The sequence below is a fragment of the Molossus molossus genome, unplaced genomic scaffold (assembly GCF_014108415.1).
Source record: "Molossus molossus isolate mMolMol1 unplaced genomic scaffold, mMolMol1.p scaffold_m16_p_12, whole genome shotgun sequence".
In the NCBI taxonomy this organism is placed as follows: Eukaryota; Metazoa; Chordata; class Mammalia; order Chiroptera; family Molossidae; genus Molossus; species Molossus molossus.
This window is the reverse complement of record NW_023425347.1, coordinates 82,535,978-82,559,449: the sequence shown is the minus strand read 5'-3', so window position 1 is coordinate 82,559,449 and position 23,472 is coordinate 82,535,978. Positions and strand designations below refer to the sequence as shown.

Genomic DNA, 23,472 nt, shown 5'->3' with positions numbered 1-23,472 from the left:
CTCCTACTCGGGCCTAGCAACGTGAGCCCCGCCCAGCGTTGCTTAGCAACATCTAATCGAGCATAGCAACCGCCGGCCTCGCCCCCTAACAACAGCTGGCCTAATCCACCATCCTGGCCTCCTCTGCCAAAAGAAAGGCAAGGGGCTTGTGGACTAGGGTCCAAAGATGGATGGCCGTCATGTTGACCAGCCCCCAGCCTCGAAGCGGGCTGCAGGATTTCGGGGTCCACCGATAGCCCTCTCTCCACAGAGAGGAAAACTGAAAGGAAGTCCCAGCCCGGGGTGCAGAGCTTGTTCTTTCCGGAGTGCCCCGGGAAGGAGCAAATGCTCTCGCCTCCCTGAGAGGAAGCCCTGCACCTGCGGGAGAGAGTGCACAGCCGTCTCCTGCTCCAACTCCTCCTGCTTCAACTGCCTTAGGAAAAGGACCCGAATTGCCCACTCGGACTCGAGCTGTAGGTTGCATAGTAATTTGTGTCATTTGCATACAGCACAGAGGCTGTAGTGCCTCACAAGCCGCTCCGGGCTGGAAAAGTTCCCGAAGGAGCCCGACCCCTCCGCTGGTTCACCTGTCCAGTCCCTTCTCCCTGTCCCACCCCGCACCCCGCCCCTGCCCCGCTTCCAAAACCTTAGGCTAAAATCCCACACCTCGCCCTATCCTAGCTCGGCCTCTAGTCCTGCCAGCCCGACCTCCATCCCAAGGCCGAGGGCCCCCTCTGCTGTCATCCGCGGGTAGGGCAGCAGAGCTCATGGGGCCCGAGAAGAGAGACTCCCCCGAAACAACCAATTCATCCCTCCCAGTTCAGCATGGTCCAGGCAAGGATAGTACACAGGTAGACTTCGAGAAGGGATGGGCAGGGATACACCCCTTCAGGGCCCGGGCGAAGGGTTGGGGTCCTGTCAGAAGTTCTCCAAGCCAGGCCCTGCTTCTCCATGTGGGTTAGGCAGCCAAGGGCAGCTAGCCACCCAGACTCAGTTCTCCCAAGGTACACCCCACACTAACATGCTTTACAATTGTAGCTGTTTTTAATAGTTCACTCCAGGCCCCAGGCAAAGCAGCACCATCCAGCCCTAACACCAGCCTGAATGTCCACCTGCCAGACCAAGGCCCTTGTCTTTCTCCAGTGCCAATGTCTGGGAGCTGGCAAGAGATACAGAAAGGAGTCATCCTTTACGGATCTCTTGTCTTCCTCAACAGACATCCACCCACAGGTATACACACAAACACACAGTCTCGCAGATACACAGAGACACATAGGGACTATGATGGTATCCCCCATCCCCACTCCAACTACCCAAAAGAAAAAATCTTGGTAACTGAAAAATTTTAAAACTATTGCAACTTGCTTTTTCATTTCTCCCTAACAATTTCTACGTGCCTCTGCCTCTTCAAAAGCTTAATTCTCTCTCTCACACCCCATCCTAGTCCTGCCTTCTCTCCCATCTCTTCTTCCTCCCAGTTCAGAATACTTGCAAAATGCTTCCAAAACCCACCATGGCAACAGCTGTGACCTGGCACACAGTGATAGTTAAGGACTTCAGACAAGCAACTGGCAAGGTTGTCCCCTCGATCCCATCACTTTAGCTTTGCTACTTCATCTGTGCATTAAAAAAATCAAACACACCCACAACCCACCCCTGGCCAGGCCCAGGGTCTCTCCTGCCCAGCCATCAGATGAGTACAGTCTCAACTTCGTCAAAATCTTTATTGAACCAAAAATCAACGCTAAGCAGTTTGCAAAACAGGAAACTCAAAAGGAGCAGGTGGGATGAACTGGCCCTCCCCTTCCTCTGCCCCTGTCTCTCCCTGGAACAGCTCAGGATTCAGCACTGGAGAGGAAATCAAAGCCCCTCTTCGGGTGGGTAATGAGGGTCAGGTCTCCCTAGGGAGGGGATACTCAGCGCAAGCTCCATCTGTAGGACACAAAGAGGAGTCAGGAGCTGGGCCAGGTGGCTCTGGAGCTGCAGGGGGCTGGCAAAAAAGGCCAAGAATTCCACAGGCTGTAGGGGGCTGGGGCTGGAGCTCCTGGCCTGGGGATCTCAGGGAGGCTTGAAGCTGGTGGCTCATAGTCACCAGGGATTCAAGATGCTGGAGCAGGGCTTGTTGGGGACAGGATGCCCTGTGGAGGTGCTGGCCACGGCCAGCTGGTACTGCTGAACAGGGATGCCAGGACTGGCACCAGCCTGGACTTGTGGGCCACTGCCCTTGCCCAGGACTCTGCCAAGTCTCAGGCTCTTCCCTCAGTCTCCCCCTTTCTCTAGAGGGCTTCTGCCAAGTACAGATTCCCCCTGGAGCCAGGCTGCCTGTGCCCTGGCTCTGCTGCAGGGTACCCCCTGGGGGAGAGGAGCCCTTCGGGGTCACATCCAGCCTCCTGTCCTTCCGCTGGTAGCATCTCATCTCCACTTTTCTGTTGAAGGAGACCATCTTGCGAACTTTCCCCAGCAAGGGGCTGGACTCCCCTGTGTCTGGAAGCCCTTCCATGGGGAGCAGCACAGCCAGCAGCAGGCTGGAGTGAGTGACTTCCAGTCCTGGGGAAAGAGGCGGGGAGAGGCCAAAGGCCTGGCAGGACAGAATGCAGAGCTCCCCCGAAGCCGCCTGCTGGCTATGGCAGGAGGCCTGAAGATCAGACCCCAAGGAGAGCTTTTCAGCAGTGAGATGGGGGCCCATGAGATGCTGGGGAAAGTAAGTGGGAGGATGAACCTGTCCCGGAAGAGTTGCTCTCAGTGTGGGGAAGGGTTCACCTGGCTGAAGGTAGGCATGGTTTGACCCTACCTCCGTTTCCTCATCTGTGAAATGAAGAAACTAATAGTAGCATTCTGCCAGGGTTATTTTGAGGACTAAATGAATTAATATAAGTAAGCTTTAGAACAGTGTCTGGCACGTAGTAAGCAATATCAAGTACGAGCTACCATTATTATCACATTTTCCTGTCTCAGGAGTCCCCTTCTGAGAAGTGCCTGCCTCCAGAGACATGGGTGACAACGTCAACATGCCCCATCTGGTCACCAAGTGAAAGGAGGCCGGGTCTGGTGTGGACATCAGGATGCTCACCTGGGCCTCCGAGAGGGCGCAGCCTGGTGGGCAGGGGCTGGAAGGCAGGCAGGGGCAGCAGGACCACCCTCACGTGTTCCACAGCTGCCAGGCCATGGCACTGCTTATTGTTGAGGTAGGAGTAGAGCAGGCGGCAGTTCTGAGTGTCCCGAGCCCCCTGTGGGCACAGTCTGACCACACAGATGTCCTGCAGTCACAGGAAGGAGAGCAGCTTTAGGAAGTCATCCTTCACTCGGGCGAACACCCTTCTCTCATCTAAACCCCTGTGAGGGAGTGTGTCCCCATTTTCTGGAGAAGGAAACAGAGGGACTTGTCCAAGGTCACACAGTAAGCCCGCAGTCACAGTGGGAACTAGACTCGGCCTCGGCTCGAGGTAGAGTTGGGGGGTGGGACACAGGGCTGGGAGTATGGTGCTAGCAGAAGAGGTGGTGCCCAAGGGTGGGTGGTTACCTGGGCATTGGCTGGGCAGATGCTAGCCAGAAGGTCCCAGATGATGTTGGGGGGTATGCAGCCTGCTGAGCGGATCACCTCGGGCAGGGCCTGGGGGCAAGGTTGCATGGCCAGTCAGCCCCCCAGATTCCCACCCACTCAGGGCAGACTCGATACCAACTACCTGAAGGCCACAGCCTTAACAAAGAGGATGAGCAACCTGTCTGTCAGGACCCAAGTGGCTGCGCAGGAAGCCCCAATTGCCCCTGGAGGCCTATCTCCAGTCTTGGCCAATCTCCTTCAACTTCTCAGAAGCCCCTCACTCCCTCCTCTAACCTCTCACCCTCATCCCACACTCTAGCTGATCATTAGTCACTTAACAATCACTCCTAAAATCTCCTCTGGGCCAGGGAGGCACAAATCCCTCTCCTGGGTCCTTCTTGCTTTGTGACTTGGGTTACAGGGAGTCCTTTATCCACGTGTCTCTGCAGGAGTGGGGCTGGCATCTCATTTGACCCCATGTCTAGCACAAGGCCAGGCACAGAGAGGATCTTAGAATGAGTGAATGAATGAATAACTGACTGGGCTGGTCAGTGTGTGAGGGAGTCCCTGGTGAACAGGGCCGAGTACCATGATGAGCCGACAGCTGTGTCCTGAGACCAGCTGGGCCTTGACCCGGAACTGCTTGATGGAGAACATAGCCACAGACCCCTCCCAGGGCAGCTGACTAGGCAGGGCCTTTGTGGAGCCTGCAGGCATCTGGAGCCTAGAGGGAGGAACAGAGAGAGGACCAAGCAGAACAGGTCATCAGAGCTTCCCCCAGCATCTCCTAACCTTTCAAGAAAGATCCTGTGTCCCCACTGCAGGTGCTAGAACACTGGTCCAAGCATGGCGTTATGCAGGGGTGAACCAGTAGGCTGGAATGATTAGTTCCGCCACACAGATGGGGAAACTGAGACCCACAGAAGAGGTAAGATTTGTCCACGGCCACATAGAAAGAAAAGCCATGTGGTCTGCTGCCCCAGCAGTGGCTTCCCCACCTCCCTGCCCCCAGTCCCACACCTGTCCTGGGGCTCCACGGAATGTTTCTCCTTGATTTGGGCCATCTCTGGAGAGGACACGGAGTCTGGGCTTGGGGCTCTCTGGAAGACATTGTCCTCCACCCTCCTGTTGGCTTTGGAGAAGTCTGACAGCTCACACGAGGGCTTCCAGTCTGCAAACAGCAGAGGCGGGAGCTGAAACAGGGCAGGCAGCTAGGCTGAAGCCAGCCCTGGGCTTTAGAGCCAGGGTTTGAAGCAGGTGATTTTTGAGATGACCTGGGGCACAGACACCCCACCCCTGCTACCTTCACCCTAGGCCACACATCCCCGTTACTGCTGAACCTCACACTCAGCCCCAGCCTGCCCACCCCTGGGCCCTTTCAGTGTCTCCCACAACCCATGCAGATGTGACAGCTGGGGTCTAAGAAGTGGTGCTCGTGCTGCTCCATGGGGTCCTCCCGCTGCTCCGTGGGCTCCTCCCGCTGCTCCGTGGGCTCCTCCCGCTGCTCCGTGGGCTCCTCCCGCTGCTCCGTGGGCTCCTCCCACTGCTCCGTGGGCTCCTCCCGCTGCTCCGTGGGCTCCTCCCGCTGCTCCGTGGAGTCCTTGGATGTGGCAGGCAGGGCCAGTGGGCTGCAGTCTATGGACACCATGGGTCCCTGGGAGGCACAGGAGGAGAGGGGGTGGACTGGAAAGGCAGCTGGGGAAGTCAGGAGCCCTCCATGAGCAGAAACCCTCAGGGATGTGGTTTTATTTTTCCAAATAATGTTTTTTTTATTGCGAAAGTACTGTGAATTCGAAGAAAATTTGGAAAATAAAGAAAATTTGAAAATTAAAAAAAAAGTCATCCCTTGTCTATCACTCAGAGACAACTGTTGCTATTCCAGATATTCCTTTATAATAGTTTTTTGATGCATAGGTTTTAGGGATTCTTTTACTAAAATAGCTAGGATTAAATATTCAACCTGGCCCTGGCCAGGTGGCGCCGTTGGTTGGAGCATAATCCCATACACCAAAAGGTTTCTCTCTTTCTCTCCCTCTCTGTCTCTCTCTCCCTTCCTCCCTCTCTCTAAAATCAATTAAAATATATATATTCTCAGTTGAAGATTAAACACATATATGTGTGTGTGTGTACATATATATATATTCAAACTGTACAGCGTACCTCCAAGATATTGCGGGTGTGGTTCCAGACTGCCACAATAAAGCGAATATTGCAATACAGTGAGTCACATGGATTTTCTGGTTTCCCAGTGCATATAAAAGTTATGTTTACACTATTCTGTGGTCTATTAAGTGTTCAATAGCCTTGTGTATAAAAAATGTACATACCTTAATTAAAAAGACTTTATTGTGGCGAACACACAATACAATATACAGATGATGTAGTTTAGAATTATACACTTGAAATATATATAATTGTATTACCTATAAATTCAATTAAAATTTTTTTTTAAATACAGCAAAGGCCCGGCCCATGTGGCTCAGTGGATTGAGTATCATCCCATGGACTGAGAGGTCCCGGTTCAATTCCTGGTCAGGGCACATGCCTGGGTTGTGGGCTCGACCCCCAGTAGGGGGCATGCAGGAGGCAGCCGATAGATGTTTCTCTCTCACATCGATGTTTCTATTTCTCTCCCTAAAAGTCAATAAAAACATATTTTTAAAAAATCCTAACCATCACCTGAGCCTATTGGAAAAATGGTGCCAATAGACTTACTTGACGCAGAGTGGCCCCAAACCTTCAATTTGCAAAAAAAATGCAATATCTGTGAAACACAATAAAGCAAATCACAATAAAACGAGGTGTGCCTGGATTCTCACTGTGTCCCTGAATTACAGCAGACGCATCGGCCATGTTACATAGTCCCTGAGAGATTACATAGGTGGGGGCATGGCAGTGCACACGTCACCTCAGTTGCTGGGTGTTTGGGTCATTCCCAGGTTTTCACTATTACAAATGGTACTGAGGACATCCTTGCGCAGAAAGTATTTTCCTAAACGTTCAATTACTTCCTTAGGACAAGTTCTCAGAAGCTGATGACAGAATCTGGGAGAAAGAACATGTTTAAGACTCTTGATGCCCATGGCCAAATCACCTTTCTTCCTCATAATAGAAACAGCTTTCAACACAAAACAAACATTGCTTTAAGATGTTTAACCTCTACTCTTGCCCTTTTAACCACTTCCAGAGTAGTGCCAAGGCTCAGCCTCTGGAGTCAGACAACCTGGCTTCAAATCCCAGCTCCCCCCATGCCAACTACGTGACCGTGGGCAAATGCTTTTAGGTTCCTCGTCTAGGAAAGTGGCATCTCCTACCTCGTAGGTCACTGTGAGATTTAAATGAGGCACTGCTTGTAAAAGGCACACCTAGTAGGTGTTTCAATAAGGAGTACAGATTGTTGTGTGTTATTTTCCCTCCCTACTCCGCCACCCCCTTGCTCTTCCTCTCGTCTTCTCTTCAAGTCTTCCTAGCTCCTCCCCTACACTCACATTCAGTCTATTCAGGGATTACAGATTGATTTTGGTTGGGGAGCAGCCACACCCCTATGGGCTCCTCTCTGCACAGGCAGCACTCTGGCTGTTGGCCTGGATATTGGTTGGGAGGAACAGGGATTTTTGTCATATTCACTGCCATTTCCCCAGGAAGGTCCCCCAAGGAACCTTCCCTGAACTCCCTATCCTGGACACACAGCTGATTAGACTGGGGTGAATACCTGACCCACGAAACCCAGCGAAAGCCAGAGCTGCCTTCTGAGAGTGACTGCAGGGAGCCGCGGGGGAGTTCCGACCGCTGCAGCAGGCTGAGCCGCTGGGTTCACTGCCTGGAGGCTACTGAGCCACCGTATCAGGCCACGTGCAAGACAGAGGGGCCCAGTAGGAGAAAGGAGCAGGATGGACATGAGGATGGGACAGATCCCCAGTGATGAGAGGACACACTGCACCAATGTCCTGCGATCTGGGTGGCTCCCTGCCTGGAGCACCCCTAAGTCCTTCCGTGAATAGAGCAGGTCTCTGTTCCTCACATGCACAAAGACATCACCTGGAACAGTGTGGCCCTTCTGCTTTCCAACCAGAAGGTGACTGGTCTGTGTTTGGGGGTAAATGCAGAGATAGGACCACTCACATGGGGTCCCTTGGGGTTAGGTCAAAACGAGGGGGACCAGCACTGAGAAGGAGCTGCCAGGACCTTGCTAGTGGCTGTCTCGCCCCATTCTCACCGGGACCCTGTGCGGGAAGATCGTTACCCAGCTTTGTAACAAAGACTGTGGGCGTCAGAGTAGTCAGGTGATTTACCCAAGGCCACACAGCTGGTGAGGTCGGGAGTGGGATCCCTGGGCACAGGCCCTGCCCAGCACCAGGTCAGGCTCCACTTACCACCAGATCCTCCAGGGTCAGCATTTGGTCGGTATCCCGTAGGATCTCGACTTCACCCTTGTGAGTCAGTTTGGAGGTCGGGAGGCTGCACGGCTCCTTCTGTTGCTGCTCTATGATCTCCAGGCCCTGTGGGGTGGAGCAGCCCAGCTCAGCTGGGTTCAGGGGGCTCTGGCCACCAAGAACCCAAGTGCTCACTGTTCTCCCCGGAGACCTCTCTCCTGTGCTCCTCTTCCATGCCAGCCCTTTCCCTTCCCCCACACTGTGGCTTCTGCCATTCCCCTCACCTGGAAAGCCCTCCACTCTCAGCCCTACTCTCCATATTCCACTCATTCACACTCTGACACAAGTCCTGCCTCCTCCAGGAAGACTTCTTGAACTTCGCCTTTACCCACAAGTCAGCTCTGCTTCTGACTGCACCCCACCCTCCGTCCTGGGAAGGGGCAGGCTCTGCAGTGCCAGCTGGGCCATTAATATAAAAGACACACAGGTAGTGTGGCCTTGGGCAAACACTTTACTGCTCTAAACCTCAGTTTTATCTGTTCTCCAGGAATTAAGAGCATTAAATCAAACAGCACGTGTAGAGTGCTTAGCCTGGAGCCGGGCTTATAGTAAAGGCTACTTGTGATTCTTATTATCAATCAATGCCATCCAGCTGAAATGTTTCCTGAAAGTCTGTCCCTCCCTTTCTAACCGCCCCCTGGAGGACAGAGGTCCTCTCCTCCCTGGCGTGGGCTCCGGTGCAGCTGCTCAGGGCTCTGCTTAGAAGGCCCCCTGCTGAATGCTGTTGCCATCTTGGAATTCTTAACAGTTGCTGAACAAAGGGCCCCGCATTTTCATTCAGCACCGGCCCCACAAGTTACGCAGCTGGTCCTGCTGCCTGGTCCCTGACGGTGCCAGGACAGAAGTTCAACCTATAGTGGGCGGATTCACCTAATGGACTCTAGTTTTGCATTGTAATCAGTGCCTCCCAGTGTCTACCAGAACACGAGCCTTAGCCCCACCCCATCCCACTGCCCCCCATCCCCCCGAGATCAGTCCTTCCTTCTCGCTGGGCCACAGAAACCACTAGGCAAACATTCCCAAGCTGGCTCAGTGCCCACACCTTCCCTGCCCCTGAACAGTTCCCAGGTGAGGGAGACCCATGGACACAGGGTACATGGGGATGTAACTGTGAAGTGTGGGGACAGTGGGGTCGCTCACCAAGCCTTTTCAGGGGCTTCTGAGGCTGGAATTGGAACAGGAGCACCCCAGGGGGTCTATTCCCCATGGATGGTGGACGTCCATCATGAATTCCAGAGTCCGGACCATCATCCTCAGTCCCCCCCTTCCCAAGCCCAGCTTTGCAGAAAAGCAAGTAGAAGACATCTCTCGGGAGTCACTTCTCTACCAAGCTCTCCATCCCCAATTCCTTTTGTTTCTGCCTCTTTTCCTCATTTTTTGGTGGAGTCTATCTGCCTCTCTCCCTGTCTGCCTGCTCTTTTTCTCATTTTTATGTTTACCTCTATCTTGTGCTCCCCGAGTCTCACCACCTCCCCCCTCACTCTGCCCTGTGTCTCTCCTGCTTCATACTCGGGCCCCCTCTCCCACACTCCCTCCCCCCATGTCCTGTCACCTATCCTGACCAAACCCAACAGCTCACCCTTTTCTCCTCCTGGTCCCGCCAGCGAGCCAGCTCTTGGGGGGCCAGCTGGGTTGAGTTCATCCGCACCAGGCTGTGAGGGGTGACGTCTCCATGAACCACTTTGAGAAACAGGTCCTGCAGGGGCAAGAGCAGGGGCTGCACCACACCACTCAAAGCCCCCACCCCAACATCCTGCCAGGGCTTTGTGCCTCTGAGGGGGGCCTGGCCAGCCCAAAGTCCGCTCACGGGGTTCCTGGGGTCACGCAAGTTGAATAGCAGGCTGCGGTACTTGGTCTTGTAGCGGCAGTTGGTGGCTTGTATCAGGTCAAAGAGGGCTGCCTCGATGCCAGCAGCGATGCCCTCCACCACCTCCTCACTCATCTCCAGGTCTGGGAGCTCCTGAAGGCTGTGGGGACAAGGGCAGGGCCATGGCACTGAACTGTGAGCTGACCCAGACACTCAGCCCGGGAGGGCGAGATGGGGGTGGGGAGCACGGTCTGGGCCAGCTCTGGCTTCTCTTTGGGGCGTTTTCCGACATGAGCCCATGTCGTCTCACCCCAGCTCTCTGAGGAATGAGAATTCTCATTCTCCGTTTACAAAAGGGTGACTGAGGCTCAGAGAAGAGTACCTTGCCGGAGGCCACATGAGTAGTGGCAAAGCAAGATCTGACTGCCTGCTCCCACTCTGGCCCTGGCCAGTGGAAGGAGGAATGTCTGGGGGAGGGGAAGGCATCAGCCAAGGCAGAGGATGGAGCCCTGGCCCTGGTTGTAACCTTGAATCTGCCGTTGACTTGCTGGGTGGCTTCTGCAAAGTCCTGCCCTCTCTGGGCCTTGGTCTCACCATTAGTAACTAAGAGCTCCAGGCTCAGATCTATGAGCTGCTCCCAACAGTCTCACTGTCTGAAAACACTGGCTGTGAGTGACCACGGGGACCTGGGCAGACCCCAGAGCTGCAGCGCTTAATGGGAAAGCATCACCTTGAAGCCAGAGAGGCCCGGGGTCAAAGTTCAGCTCTCTTCTCTTTGTGTGGGCAGGTGACCTCAGGGCTACAAAATGGGTTAGTCACACACACAGAAGCCCTCAGAAGGGGACATGGCCTGGGGAGGTGGGGGAGCCCGCGTGACGTCAGGGAGGCAGGGAGGAAGGCCTTACCGACTCCACAGCACCTTCTGCAAGACGCGAACCACCGTGTCCCGTACTCCGATACCGTTTTGGAGCTGAAGCTGAGCTGTGGGGGGAAAAAGGGTGACGGATCCCCAGGGGACGCTCAGAAACAAGGGGAGGGTGGGACCCCGCGTGAGGGGCTTAGGCAGACAAAGGAGGAGTCCCCGTCTCAGGGACCTGGCCCTCCCCATGTGTCTGAGAGCTGAGCCCAGGCGGTCAGCAGCCCCCACCTCTTTGGGGAAGGACTGACTACAAGCTGACTGGGGTGGGGAGGGGACACAGCCTGTCTTCCAAGGACTGCTGGGCACGAGCGCCCGTCAGTCCCCACCGGTCCTGGGAGAGAGGCGGCTGCTGAGGGACCCTCCATAGGCCCTCACCTGAGTCCTCTCCCCAGCCTTGCTCACCAGGCTCCTCTTCAGCCTCCAGTGGGCCACCCTGTAGGGGAGGGTGAGGAACTGAGGCCATGTCTCTGGGCTCAGCCTCCTGGCCACAGGGACACTGCTTCGCCCAGACACCCCCCCATTTCCACATTCTCCTTGCCCAGGTTCCAGTGGAGGGGACCCTGTGACAGGGGCAGAAGCACTCACCCGGGGGCACTCAGCACAGGCCTCCTGAACAGGAAGCCCCTGCTGCAAGAGAAGAGTATGTGGAGGAGAAGCGGGGGTCCTGGGGGTCAGGGAGCCACTCCCAGATGGCAGAAGGGGTCTGAGAGGCCACAGAGCCCCTTGCTGTCCTTCCTGAGGGAGGCAGCCCGAGGAACTTGGGCAGGCTGGGGAACTAAGGTGCCCACCGCTCCCTCTCCAAACACACTGAGGCGGCCCCTCCTCGCTCCGGTCAGGCTCCTGAATTCAGCAGCAGGAGAAAGAGCGCACAGACCCCAGGTGGCAGCCTAACCCTCTGGCTCTTGCATTCTGTGTGACCATGAGCATGTCACTGCCTCTCTCTGGGCTGCAAGGACAGCTCTGTGAACCAGGGGTGACGGTGTCTCTCTCCACAGGGTTAAGTGACATCACCTATGTCAAGAACCAAATTTAATTTAAAAAAAGAACCTGTTCTGTACCTGGGAACCAGTGAGGCCCCGGGCCCTGAGCCTTGCCTTCCTTCTGGGCCTCTGGGCAGGTGAGGCTGAGCTGACCTCCATCATGTTCTCCAGGGCCTCCAGCGTCGGAGGCTGCGGCCCCCCTGCCTGGCCATGGCTGATGGCCCCCAGGAGGCGGATCACTGCCCCAGAATCAAGCTGCAGAGGAGAAGAGCACTTCAAAACCCAGCAGTGTGGCTGTGGCTCTTCCCCTCAGAGTGCTCCCCCCACCTGTCACTGCTGATGCCCCTCCCCCCTGGACTGCAAGCTCCGTGAGGACAGGGAACATGTCTTGGTCCCAGTGCTTGCTAACTGTCTGGCTGTGTCCCAGGAAAGGAACCTGTCTTCGTTCCCACCTCACCCAGACATATTCAGACACACGCTTCTCACCCTCCTGATAAGACATGCATCTCACATTTCAAGAGACTAGACGCATCTCATCAGGTGGGAACTTTCAAGGTGCAGAGTAGGTTTTTGGTCTTATGAGCTACAAACTCTATCCTGCTCTCCTTTTTGCTGTGGTTTCCAGGAAGCTCAGTGTAAACTTTGAGCCTTGTAGTTGTAATTGAGGGGCAGGGGTTGGTATAACAAGATTTCCCTTTCTCCTCCCCTTCTTCTCACTTTTTTAGGTTTTAATCCCTTTTTAAGTATGTTTTGATTCATTTACTTTATTACAAACTATGGGGAATTGTTTTGAAGTTACTGAGTCTGAAAAGTAATCCTTGAATAAATTATCATAAATGGTTGCCTTCCAAGGTCTGGGGGAAACTGGAAGTCTGAGATTTGACATCATAGGGAATGGGGTGCACTAGGGTGCTATGTAGGGGGGCAAGCCAGGGGGCTGAGATTGCCTCTACTGTGGAGGACCCCCCACCCACCAGACCTGGGGAGAGGGAGGAAGAAGGGCAGTAATAGAAAGTAAAAACCTACGTAACACACATGCTTCACCCCATGGGGCATTTTTCTTTCCTCCTTGAAGAGAAAGAGGACCCAGAGATTAGAATGCTGAGGACCCAGTGACCCAACTGCAGGGAACTAATAAGACACTCACACAGAGGCGAAAGGTGTTCATTCAGTGTTCATTGTGTTGGTTTTTTGTTTTTTGAATCGAGTACAACCTAATGTCCATCAAAGGGAAATGGTTAGCCCAGCCAGTGTGGCTCAGTGGTTGAGTGTCGACCCATGCACCAAGAGGTCACAGTTTGATTCCTGGTCAGGGCACATGTCCAGGTTGTGGGCCTGATCCCCAGTGTGGGGCATGCAGGAGGCAGCCAATCGATGTTCTCCCTCATCGATGTTTCTATCTCTTGCTCCCTCTTCCTTCCTCTCTCTAAAATCAATAAAGGAAAAACAAATTTTTTTTTAAAAGGGAGATAGTTAATAAACAGTGACACATCATATTATGGAGTCTATGTGGCCATTAAAAAAGATGAGTCAGTATAGAAACTACCATTCATCAGGTGCTTAGAAGGTAGCTGGTCTGGAAGGAAGCAAATCACACGAGATCTTATGACAGTCTCAGAACAACACTATGAGGTATGTACTGTTTCTATCCCCATTTCACAGATGAGAAAACTGAGGCACAGAGAAGCTCTGAAAAGTCCCATAGCTACTAAGCAGCAGAGCTAGGATTAGAGCCTAGTTCTGTCTGACTCGAAGCCCAGGCACTCAACTGCTGAGTTATGCAGAAGCCCTGACTGGTCTGGAAAGATGTCATGGTGTGCTCTCAGGAGAAAAAGAATAAGAATAGTGACAGAATAGTACCTGTTGTATGAGCCATTTATGTAAATACATATTTATAGTTGCATAACAATGGCTATCTCTGGGGGATGAAATTACAGGAGGACTTTTGTTTTCCACTTGTAGACACTCGGGTATTTATGTTCTTCAAAATGAGCACATATTTCTTTTATAGTAAGAAACATATTTTTAGCTAAAACACAAGTTCAGAACAATGTCTGTCGTGTGCTACCACTTGCATTAAAGAGAAAAAGAATTTTTAAATTTGTATTTGCTTGAATTTACATAAAGTACGTCTGGAATAGTCCACCAGAACCTAATAACCGAGGCTGCCAATAGGACAGGCCCTGGGAGCTGGGAAGGAGACTTTCACTTATTTTTTCTTAAACCATGAGAATGAATCAGCCTTTCAAACAAATTCATTGAGACAGGGGTCGGGAGAAAACGAGACATCTGGGAAGGAAAGCAGGAAAGATCTTAAGAACAGCCCTTCACAATTTAAAACCTCTGGCTGGTCTGTCCCAGGGTCTAGAGAGCAGCCTTACGAGGCTCCAAACAGCAGGCAGCAATCAGATCAGTAAAGACTTGAGGTACTGGATTTATCAGACCAGAATACAAAATACATACATATAAATAACATGTTTCACAAAATAAAGGGAGTCGAACACATGAACAAAAGGCAAAAAAAAATTTTTCTTTAATGATGAAGCATGCCCTGGCTGGCTTGGCTCAGTTGGTGGGAGCATCATCCTCTACACCAAAAGGTCACAGGTTCAATTCCCAGTCAGGACACATACTTAGACTACAGGTTCAATCCCCAGCCAGGGCACAAACGGGAGGCAACCAATCGATGATTCTCTCTCTCCATTCCACTTGCTCTAAAATCAATAAACATATTCTTAGGTGAGGATAAAAAAAAGATCAAGCAGATTTGGTTGGGAACCAAACACAACTTTTGGGAATGAAAAATATGATAATAATTAAAATTAAAAACTCAAAATATAGGCTTAATAACATATTAGACGCAACTGAAGTAAGTTAGTGAACTAGAAGATGTTTTTAATAAATTATTGAAACTATCCAAAGGCTGTGAGACACAAAGAAGAGAGTGAAAAGGACTAATTGACGTTCCAGAACAAGAGAGGAGAGAGAATGGGGCAGAGGTAATATTTAAAGATATGTGGCTAAGAATTTTCCTGAATTGATCAAAGACAACAATTCACAAATTCAAAAAGCTCGGTGAATTTCAAACAGAATAAGTAAAAGTAAATCTGCACGTAGACAAATCATAATGAAACTGTTCAACACCAATGATAAGGAAATCTTTAAAGCATCAAGAGAAAAAAATAACGGCTAACACTTTAAAACACTGAAAATGTGCTACCACTGCTTTGCATGCTTTACATGTTAGTTGATTTAATCCTCACCACAACCATATGAGGTAAGTACTGCTATTATTATTATTATTGTCACCATTTTACAGAAGAGGAAACTGAAGCACAGAGAGGTTAATCAGCTTGCCCAGTGTCACACAGCTAGTAAACCAAAGAGCTAGGATTTAAATTCAGGCAGTCTGGTTCCAGAGGCCACACCTTTAACCACTACTCTACACTGCCTCTCACCAGAAGACATTTTACCTACAAAGGAATGGCAATTAGACTAACAGCTAACTTCTCAATAGTAATATGGAGGGCAAAACACAGCAGAATGATATTTTCAATGTGCTTAAAGAAAATAATGATCAATTCTAGACCCAGACAAAATCTTTTCTGAGAATGAGGATAAAATCAAAATATCATAGAAAAAACCAAGTTATTGTTTTTCTTGATAATTTAATTTTTCTCAATAAACAAAATGTTAAAGGATGAACTTGAGGCAGAAGAAAGGAAAAATGATCCCAGATAGAAAAGTTGAAATGCAAGGAGGAATGAGCAAAGAAAATGATAAATGTTGTTAAATCTAAACAAACATTGATTTATGATACTATAATCACAGTGTGTAAATTTGTGGGATTAAAAAAATAACAAGACCAACTCACTGGATACAACAGTACATAAACTGGGAGGTTCATGCTTGGAACTAAAGCATCCCAAGATCCTCGTATCATTTCGGTGGAAGATAAAGATATAACTACCATCATACTTGGTAAGTTAGGTATTCATGTTAAAATCTCTAAAATAGCAACCAAAAGAATATAAAAAGGGCATAGAAAATTTCCAACCTACTAGACAGATAAAAAAGAATAAGAAAAAAAATCAATTTAAAAGGAAGCAATAAAAGGGGGAAGTATAGAAAATGTAGGATATATGCAAAGCACAAAATAAGGATTAGATTCAAATAAATCAGTAATTACAAATGTAAATGGACTAATACTTCAAATGGACAAAAATAATTATCAGACCTTTAGCAAAGAAAATCCAATGATAGCCCTGGCCGGTTTGGCTCAGCGGTTAGAGCGTCGACCTGCGGTCCTGAGAGACCTGGGTTCGGTTCCCGCTAAGGGCGCGTACCTCGGTTGCAGTTTGTCCCCGGCCCTGGTCGGTCGTGCGGGTGGCAGCCACTCGATGTGTCCCTTTCACATTGATGTTTCTCTCTCTCTCTCTGTTCCTCTCTCTCCCTCCCACTCTACCTGAACAAAAAAATGGGAAAATGTCCTCAGGTGAGGATAAAAAAAAAAAAAGAAAGAAAATTCAATGATAAAATATTCATAAGACCCATTTCTAAAATACAACGATGCAAAAAGATTGAGAGAAAAAATGGAGCCCAGCCGGTGTGGCTCAGTGGTTGAGCGTCAACCCATGCACCAGGAGGTCACCAGTTCCATTCCCAGTCAGGGCACATGCCCAGGTTGTGGGCCAGATGCCCAGTGGGGAACATGAAGGAGGCAGCCAATCGCTGTTCTCTCTCATCAATGTTTCTATCTCTCCCTCTCCATTACTCTCTCTCTAAAATCAGTAAAGGAAATAGAAAAGGAATAATATGTGAACGGGCAGTTACCAACCAAAACACAGATCTGTGGCTGTATTAACAACAGAAAAAAGACTCTGAGGTAAAAAAATAACTAGAAGTGCTCTGGCCAGCTAAGTTGGTTGGAGCACTGACCTACACACCAAAGGTTGGGGGTTCAATTCCCAGTCAGGGCACATACCTAGGTTGCAGGTTTGATCCCATCGGGGTGGTGTGGGAGGCAACCTTTCCTCTCTATAAACATATCCTCGGGGGAGCATTAAATAAATAAATAGCCCTGGCCCGTTTGACTCGGTGGTCAGAGCATCGGCCCACAGACCAAAGGGTCTCAGGTTTGATTCCCAGTCAAGGGCATGTACCTGGGTTGCACCATCCCTGGCCCCAGTCAGGGTCATACGGAGACAAATAACCAATGTGGCTCTTTCACATCAATGTTTCTCTCTCTCTCTCTCTCTCTCTCTCTCTCCCCCCTTCCCTCCCTTTCACTCTATCTAAAAATCAATGGAGCCCTAGCCAGTTTGGCTCAGCAGTTAGAGCGTTGGCCCGCAGACTGAAGAGTCCCGGGTTCGATTCGGCCAAGGGCACATACCTTAGTTGTGGTTCGTCCCCAGCCCCAGTTGGGGTCATGCGGGAGGCAACCAGTCAATGTGTCTCTCTCACATCGACGTTTCTCTCTCTCTCTCTTCCTCCCTCTCTCCCTCCCGCTCTATCTGAAGATAAACAGAAAAATATCCTCAGGTGAGGATTTAAAAAATAAAATAAAAATTAATGGAAGCCCTGGCCAGTTTTGCTCAGTGGTTAGAGCGTCGGCCTATGAACCAAAGAGTCTTGGGTTTGATTCCCAGTCAAGGGCACACACCTAGGTTTGGGGTTCAGTCCCCAGCCCCAGTCAGAGTCCTGCAGGAGGCAATCAATCAATATGTCTCTTTCACGTCAATTTTTTTTCTCTCTCTCCCTCCCTGCCTCTCTCCCTCTCATTCTAACTAGAAAACAAAAAAACAAAACAAAAAAAAACAATGGAAAAATATCCTTGGGTGAGGATTAACAAAATAAATACATACATAGAATGAAATAAATAAATAAATGAATAACTAGAAGCAAACACCTCACTACATAAGGCTACACCCTGCCTCCTCCTCTAGACCTTTGTACACGCTCTGCCCTCCTCCTGGTACACCCTTCCTACCTTGTATACCTGCTGAACATCTACTTCCTCTGCCCAGGCCCAGTCAGACAGCCCCCTCCTCTGCCCTACCCTACCTTAAAGCTCTCCCACTCACCCCTCCCTCTGGGTATCCAGGGTCTGCTGGATTTCCATCTGTATCTCGACTCTCTGGTGACTTGTCTCTCACTTTGCGCTTGTTGAACAAATTTTAATCAAGCCCCATAAAAATCCAAACCCCTTAGCCAGACCTTTCGCAGACTGGCTCAGAGTATGGACTCTTGAGTCTTACAGGCCTGGATTCAAATCCTGGCTGCACCACTCACTTGCTGTGTGACGCTGAGTGAATCCCTTACCTTCTCTGAATCCCAGATTTTTTAATTGGCAAAGCAGGGTATTATCACTGACTTTTACTGCTATGGTGAGGACTAAGTATGAGATGATGACATATGTGAAGCTCCTTGTATACAATAAGAACTCAATAAAAAGAGCTATTTTTAAGTTGCCCATCTGTTGGAAAGACACAGTCCTCCCTCACACACCTCCTGACACTTCGCAGCTACACACAGGACATCTGAGACTAGGGACCTGGGTGGGGACCCGAGGAGCTCTGTGCCTCCCTGGCTGTGATGGGCAGAGCTGCCCTCCTCAGGCCCCCTGCCATCCACAGAGCAGCTCCAGACCTTACTGGCCCCTGCAGGGCTCAGGACAGGGAAGAAAATGGCGTTTCAACCCACTCCCCACACCCCTTTCAGAGTCTCTACTTCAAGCCAGAGGAATTCAACACGACTGACCTCACATACCAGATGCTCAGCAGTTCTGGGGCCCAGCTGACTCCCCCATTTCGTAGAAGAAAAAACTAAGATTCAGAAAAGAGACATCTCTTGTCTAAAGCCGCCCTGTAGTGAGAAACAGAGCCTGACCCTGAACCCATCTGTGTGCCCCTGGCACAAACCAGGCTGCCTCCAGAAGGTGCTAGAGCCCTAAAAGGGGCTCCAGACCAGCGGACTCTATGCCCACGCCCCACTCAGCCCTGTCCTCAACCACCCGCCCATCCCTGTCACACCCGGCCTCAATTCCACTGCAGCCCTACCAGTTGCCATGGCAACAGGTTATTTGGGAAGCTGTGGGATGCCGGGCTGTGCGGCAGAGTCAAGGATAGGGCCTGGAGGCGAAAGCAGCCATGGGCTGCTTCCAGTCAAGGCAGGCGGGCACCTGGCTCCACCACCAAGCTCAAACGAGCCCCTCAAAATGCTGTGGACCCAGGAATCCCGATTCTGGGCACGTGGCCCAAATAACTAATGTGAAATGGGGAGAAGCCAGATGCGCAGCGATGTTCAGCCCGGCAGTACTTAGAGCAGGACAAAACTGTAAGTCAATAACAGGTAACATTTTTGAACATTTTTCTCGCACCAGGTACCTTGCTAAATGCCAAGCACACGTCATGTCATGTCCCTCACCACCACCCTAGGAGATGTACCAGAAAGGTGAAGTCACTGGCCTAGGTCACTCAGATAGTTCGAAGCCAGGACCCAATGCCAGTCTGGTGGCCTCCAGGCTTCCCGCTCTGAACCACACTGCAGAGGTAGGAAACGAGAAAAGGAGTCCCAGGCCATCCTCTGGTCTTAGCAGGGCCTGTGACAAGTGTGTCTGTAACTGCTATGATGCAGGACTCAGGGATTCGCCCGGACAATAGGTACCAACTTGGAAAGATCTTCAAACACTACAGCTCGTGAAAAATAAAGTAGAAGTCCCAGAACAATGAGGCGTAGTCTGAGCCTATTTATAGCTAAGAAGGCACAATATGTAGGTGTTCACATATGTACAGAAGTTCATAGAAAGGAGATGAGAAAGACTGTTAACGGTGGTTATTTCCGGACGAAAGGCAATAGGGCCGGGAGGCATTCAAAGGGATTTCCTCATTCTGTGCTAACATTTAATTGTGAAAAAATGTTAAATATCAAAAAATCATGTTATTCAAAATATGGCACGTGTGATCCCATTTCTAGGCAAAGAAAAGATATATATGCACAGGAAAAAGATGGAAAAAAAAAGACATTTACCAAAATGTCAACAGGAGATAGCCCTGAATGATAACGTTATGGGGATTTTTATTTCTTCTTTATTTTCTACGATAAACACACACTGGTTTTTTTTTATTAAAAAGTGATCATTTTTTGCCCTGGCCGGTTTGGCTCAGTGGTTAGAGCGTCGGCCTGCGGTCCCGAGAGACCCGGGTTCGGTTCCCACTAAGGGCATGTGCCTCGGTTGCAGTTTGTCCCTGGCCCTGGTTGGTCGTGTGGGTGGCAGCCACTCGATGTGTCCCTTTCACGTCTATGTTTCTCTCTCTCTCTCTCTCTTCCTTTCTCTCCCTCCCACTCTATCTGAACAAAAAATGTCCTCGGGTGAGGATTAAAAAAAAAAAAAAAGTAATCGTTTTTGCTCTGGTCGGTTTGGCTCAGTGGTCAGAGCATCAGCCTGTGGACCAAAGGGTCTCAGTTGTGGCTTCGATCCCCGGCCCCAGTTGGGGTCCTGTGAGAGGCAACCCATTGACGTGTCTCTCTCACATAGATGTTTCTCTTTCTCTCTCTCCCTCCTTCCCACTCTAGCTGAAAAAAAAAATTAATGGAAAAATATCCTCAGCTGAGGATCTTTTTAAAAATTAATGGTTTTGAATAATGCTTACAAAGACAATGTAACCACATTCTAATGTAATTATAGCACCAAATAGTGGTAAATCACACGGGCAGCTCACTGGTTCCTATGCCAGTTCTACTCATTTGCTGTTTGGCCTTGAACTAGTCATTTCACCTGTCTGAGCCTCAGTGCCCACATCAGTAAAACGGGCATATACCAATGGCATCTACTTCATAGGGCGGTTAGGAAAATCAAAGATAAAGTGCTTAGAACAGTCCTCGGCATATGGTAGGCAGGCTAGATACGGTGACGAGAGTCATGGTAGGAATCCTCCCCAGGAGCACGCCCCCCGCAGGGAAGGACCACGGCAGGCAGTGCAGCGAGCTCTCAGGACAGACCGCCTATGTCTGTGTCCTGGCTCCGTCCTTCACCGCACGCGTGACCTCGGGCCTGTTACCTTACCTCTCTGGGCTTCATGTGAAGATTCCATCAAAAGCGCCTAGTACACAATACGTATTCAACAACCATGATAAAAACTCAACTATGTGAGAAGTGTACACCAGAAACAGGCAATGCCATCTTCTGCCTTTGGTGTATAAACATTAGCTATGATGACTCATAGAATGACAATTATTACAAGTGAAAGAACAATGCAGGGACCATGGCCAGGCACAGACTCCCTCGCTGTGTGTGAGCCTGAAAAAGTTTGTGAACTTCCCTGAGCCTCAGCTTCCCCATCTGGAAATACGGAGCCAATGCCCACCTTGTAAGGCTATTGTTAACCCTAAGGCAAAAGCCAATTTCACACAAATTAATTTACCTTGTGCCGCATGCTCTGCTGGGCACATTATTTTACACCATCATCTCATTTAATCCTCAGGTCAACCCTATTAAATTGGAATTAATTTCCTTTTTACAGATGAGGAAACAGAGAGGTTAAAAAATATTCCAAGGTCACTGAGCTAGGAAGTGGGCAGAGGCAAAATTTGAACCTAGGACTTACCAACTCCAAAAGATACTGATCACTGACAAGATGTCAGCAAATGTAGTGTTTTTCATTTTCTGACTTGTACACCTCACTGTAGTCATGTACAAAATTGGCGTGAGGGCCCAGTCAGTGTGGCTCAGTGGTTGAATGTCGACCCATGCACCAAGGGGTCGCCGGTTCGATTCCCAGCCAGGGCACATGCCCAGGTTGTGGGCCCGATCCCAGTGAGGGGCATGCAGGAGGCAGCCAATCGATGTTCTCTCTCATCAATGTTTCTCTCTCTCTCTCTCTCTCCCCTCTCCCTTCCTCTCTCTGAAATCAATAAAGAAAAAATTTAAATTGGCGTGAAGGATAATTATTATTAAGAATCCATCCAGTTTAGCTCTACTAAATTCCACCGCCAAGCATGGTATTGAGAGACTGTCCTGGCCCTTTCCTAGCTCAACCTCTAAGATTCAACTTACCAGTTTAGGAACGCCTCCTGGGCAGGATGCTGCCGGCTGGTCCTGGCTGCAGTTGTCTGAGTTTCTGTCTGTGCCCTGGTCCTTGGCAGGGGGCACTGGGCCCCTCCCCAACTTAGCACACTTGGATCTTCTTTGCCCCATGAATGAGTCTGAGCAAGCCTTTCTGGCTGCAGACTTGGGGAAGCCAGCAGGGATGTTAGTGGGAGCAGTGAATCCTTGGCCTGGTCTCCCCTTGGGAGAAATTGGCTGAGCCCTGACCTTGGGTGGGGCGGCAGGGCCATCATCACCGCCAGCCCCCACAATGACCTGCTCAGCTTCCTGCCGTTCTGTGGAAGCCTTTCCAGACACTCCCAGGCACAGTGCAGGGCTCTGGGGAGGATCCTGGGCAGCTGACCTGGGGGACAGCCCTCCATTTGGTGGCGGGAACTTGGTAGGGTCATAGGGGCTGCCTGGTTGGGCCCCATTCCCTGCAGAGGGCAAATATCTGAACTTCTCAGCTCCTGAGACACATCCCACACCACTTCCACCTGAATCTCTCAGCCCAGATCCACTGTCCTGGGGAGAAAGAGGACTGCAAAGGCCTCCTAAGGACCCCATGTCAGTACCTTGTGGGGGATCTCCCATACACTGGGGGTTGTCCCCACCAGGGCTCTGACCGAGCCTCAAGAAGCCACCAAACCCCTCCCCATCCTCTGAGCAGGCTGTACACTTCCTGGTTTTCTTTCTGGTCCAAACAGGGGCTGAGCTTCGTAAGGATGGCAGTGCCCTTTGGGGGGGTTCCTCTTTACTGAGAGTGGGGCTTCTTCCATCACACCCTAGAGAACTCGTCCCCCCTTCTCCAACCTCTCTGGGCCGGGGGCAGCTCACCTCCTCCACCCTTGCTGGCCTCCCCCTGCCAACCAAAACTCTCGCTGGGAGACCCACAGACATGCTACAAAGATTCCTGGCCCAATTTTTATCCAAGATGTTGTGTAGAGAAACCTGGAGCCTCTTGCAGGCCCGAGCCCTTCCCCGAGCAGGCACTGTGGGCAGCCGCAGGTGGAGCTGAGGGCCAGGCACCGAATCCTGGCTTTGTCCAGCAGCTTGCAGCTCCAGGACCACCAGGCTGGCCCCAGAGGCACCCCCAGCCTGGGAGCTGGCACCTCGACAGGCCTCTCCCCTGAGCACCCTCTTCCTTCTGCCAGCTGAAACCCGGGCCCCAGAGCTCGCCCCAGGCAGGTCTGGTGCCAGGCCTAACGCGGAGCCAGCTTCCTCCATGTCCTCCTGGAAAAGCCCACAGCTGTGCCGGGGACCGAGAACAGGGTCCTCTGTGCTGGAGCCCTCTGCAGCCCCTTCCTGAGACATGTCTGTCCACCTAGAGGGGCCAAAAGCAGAGCGTGGGCCCTGTGAGGAGACAGAGAAGAGACCTCATCATGGCGGGTCTGACTCACCAGCCCACTGGGAATGTGGGAGACAGCCTCCCTTCCAGGTGCCAGTCAGGCCCTGCCCACTCTGGAGGCCTGGAGGCCACAGGGACCGGAGACAGCACCCAGGGACAGAAACAGCCCAGCAGGACCTGTGCTCCAGGGGGAGAGGGGCCTGCCACCAAGCTGCGTTGAGCTACAGCGACCTTAAGGTCTCCCCATCTCTGAGGGTTTACACTTTTGCTTAAAGGAGATGTAATATTAACAGTTACCAGTTATTAATTACTTACTTTTGTGCATTATTTCATTTCACATCAGCAGCCACAGGTAAGGCACAGGGACGTTTAGTGTCTGGC

The 23,472-nt window shown here is 51.0% G+C and overlaps 1 protein-coding gene across 1 annotated transcript; it reads right to left on the bottom strand.

The window, feature by feature from the left end:
* Positions 1 to 1,870: 1,870 nt before the first annotated feature.
* On the bottom strand, positions 1,871 to 23,057 carry SPOCD1 (SPOC domain containing 1). Its single transcript, XM_036256816.1, has 15 exons — positions 21,714 to 23,057; positions 12,686 to 12,727; positions 11,774 to 11,914; positions 11,055 to 11,112; positions 10,666 to 10,741; positions 9,761 to 9,920; positions 9,533 to 9,649; positions 7,894 to 8,019; positions 5,113 to 5,174; positions 4,916 to 4,965; positions 4,540 to 4,691; positions 4,109 to 4,258; positions 3,500 to 3,589; positions 3,050 to 3,236; positions 1,871 to 2,526 (listed from the first exon to the last, which is right to left on the bottom strand). The coding sequence occupies exons 1-15, from the start codon at positions 23,055 to 23,057 to the stop codon at positions 1,871 to 1,873; spliced, it is 3,411 nt and encodes a 1,136-aa protein (XP_036112709.1).
* Between the last annotated feature and the right edge of the window lie 415 nt (positions 23,058 to 23,472).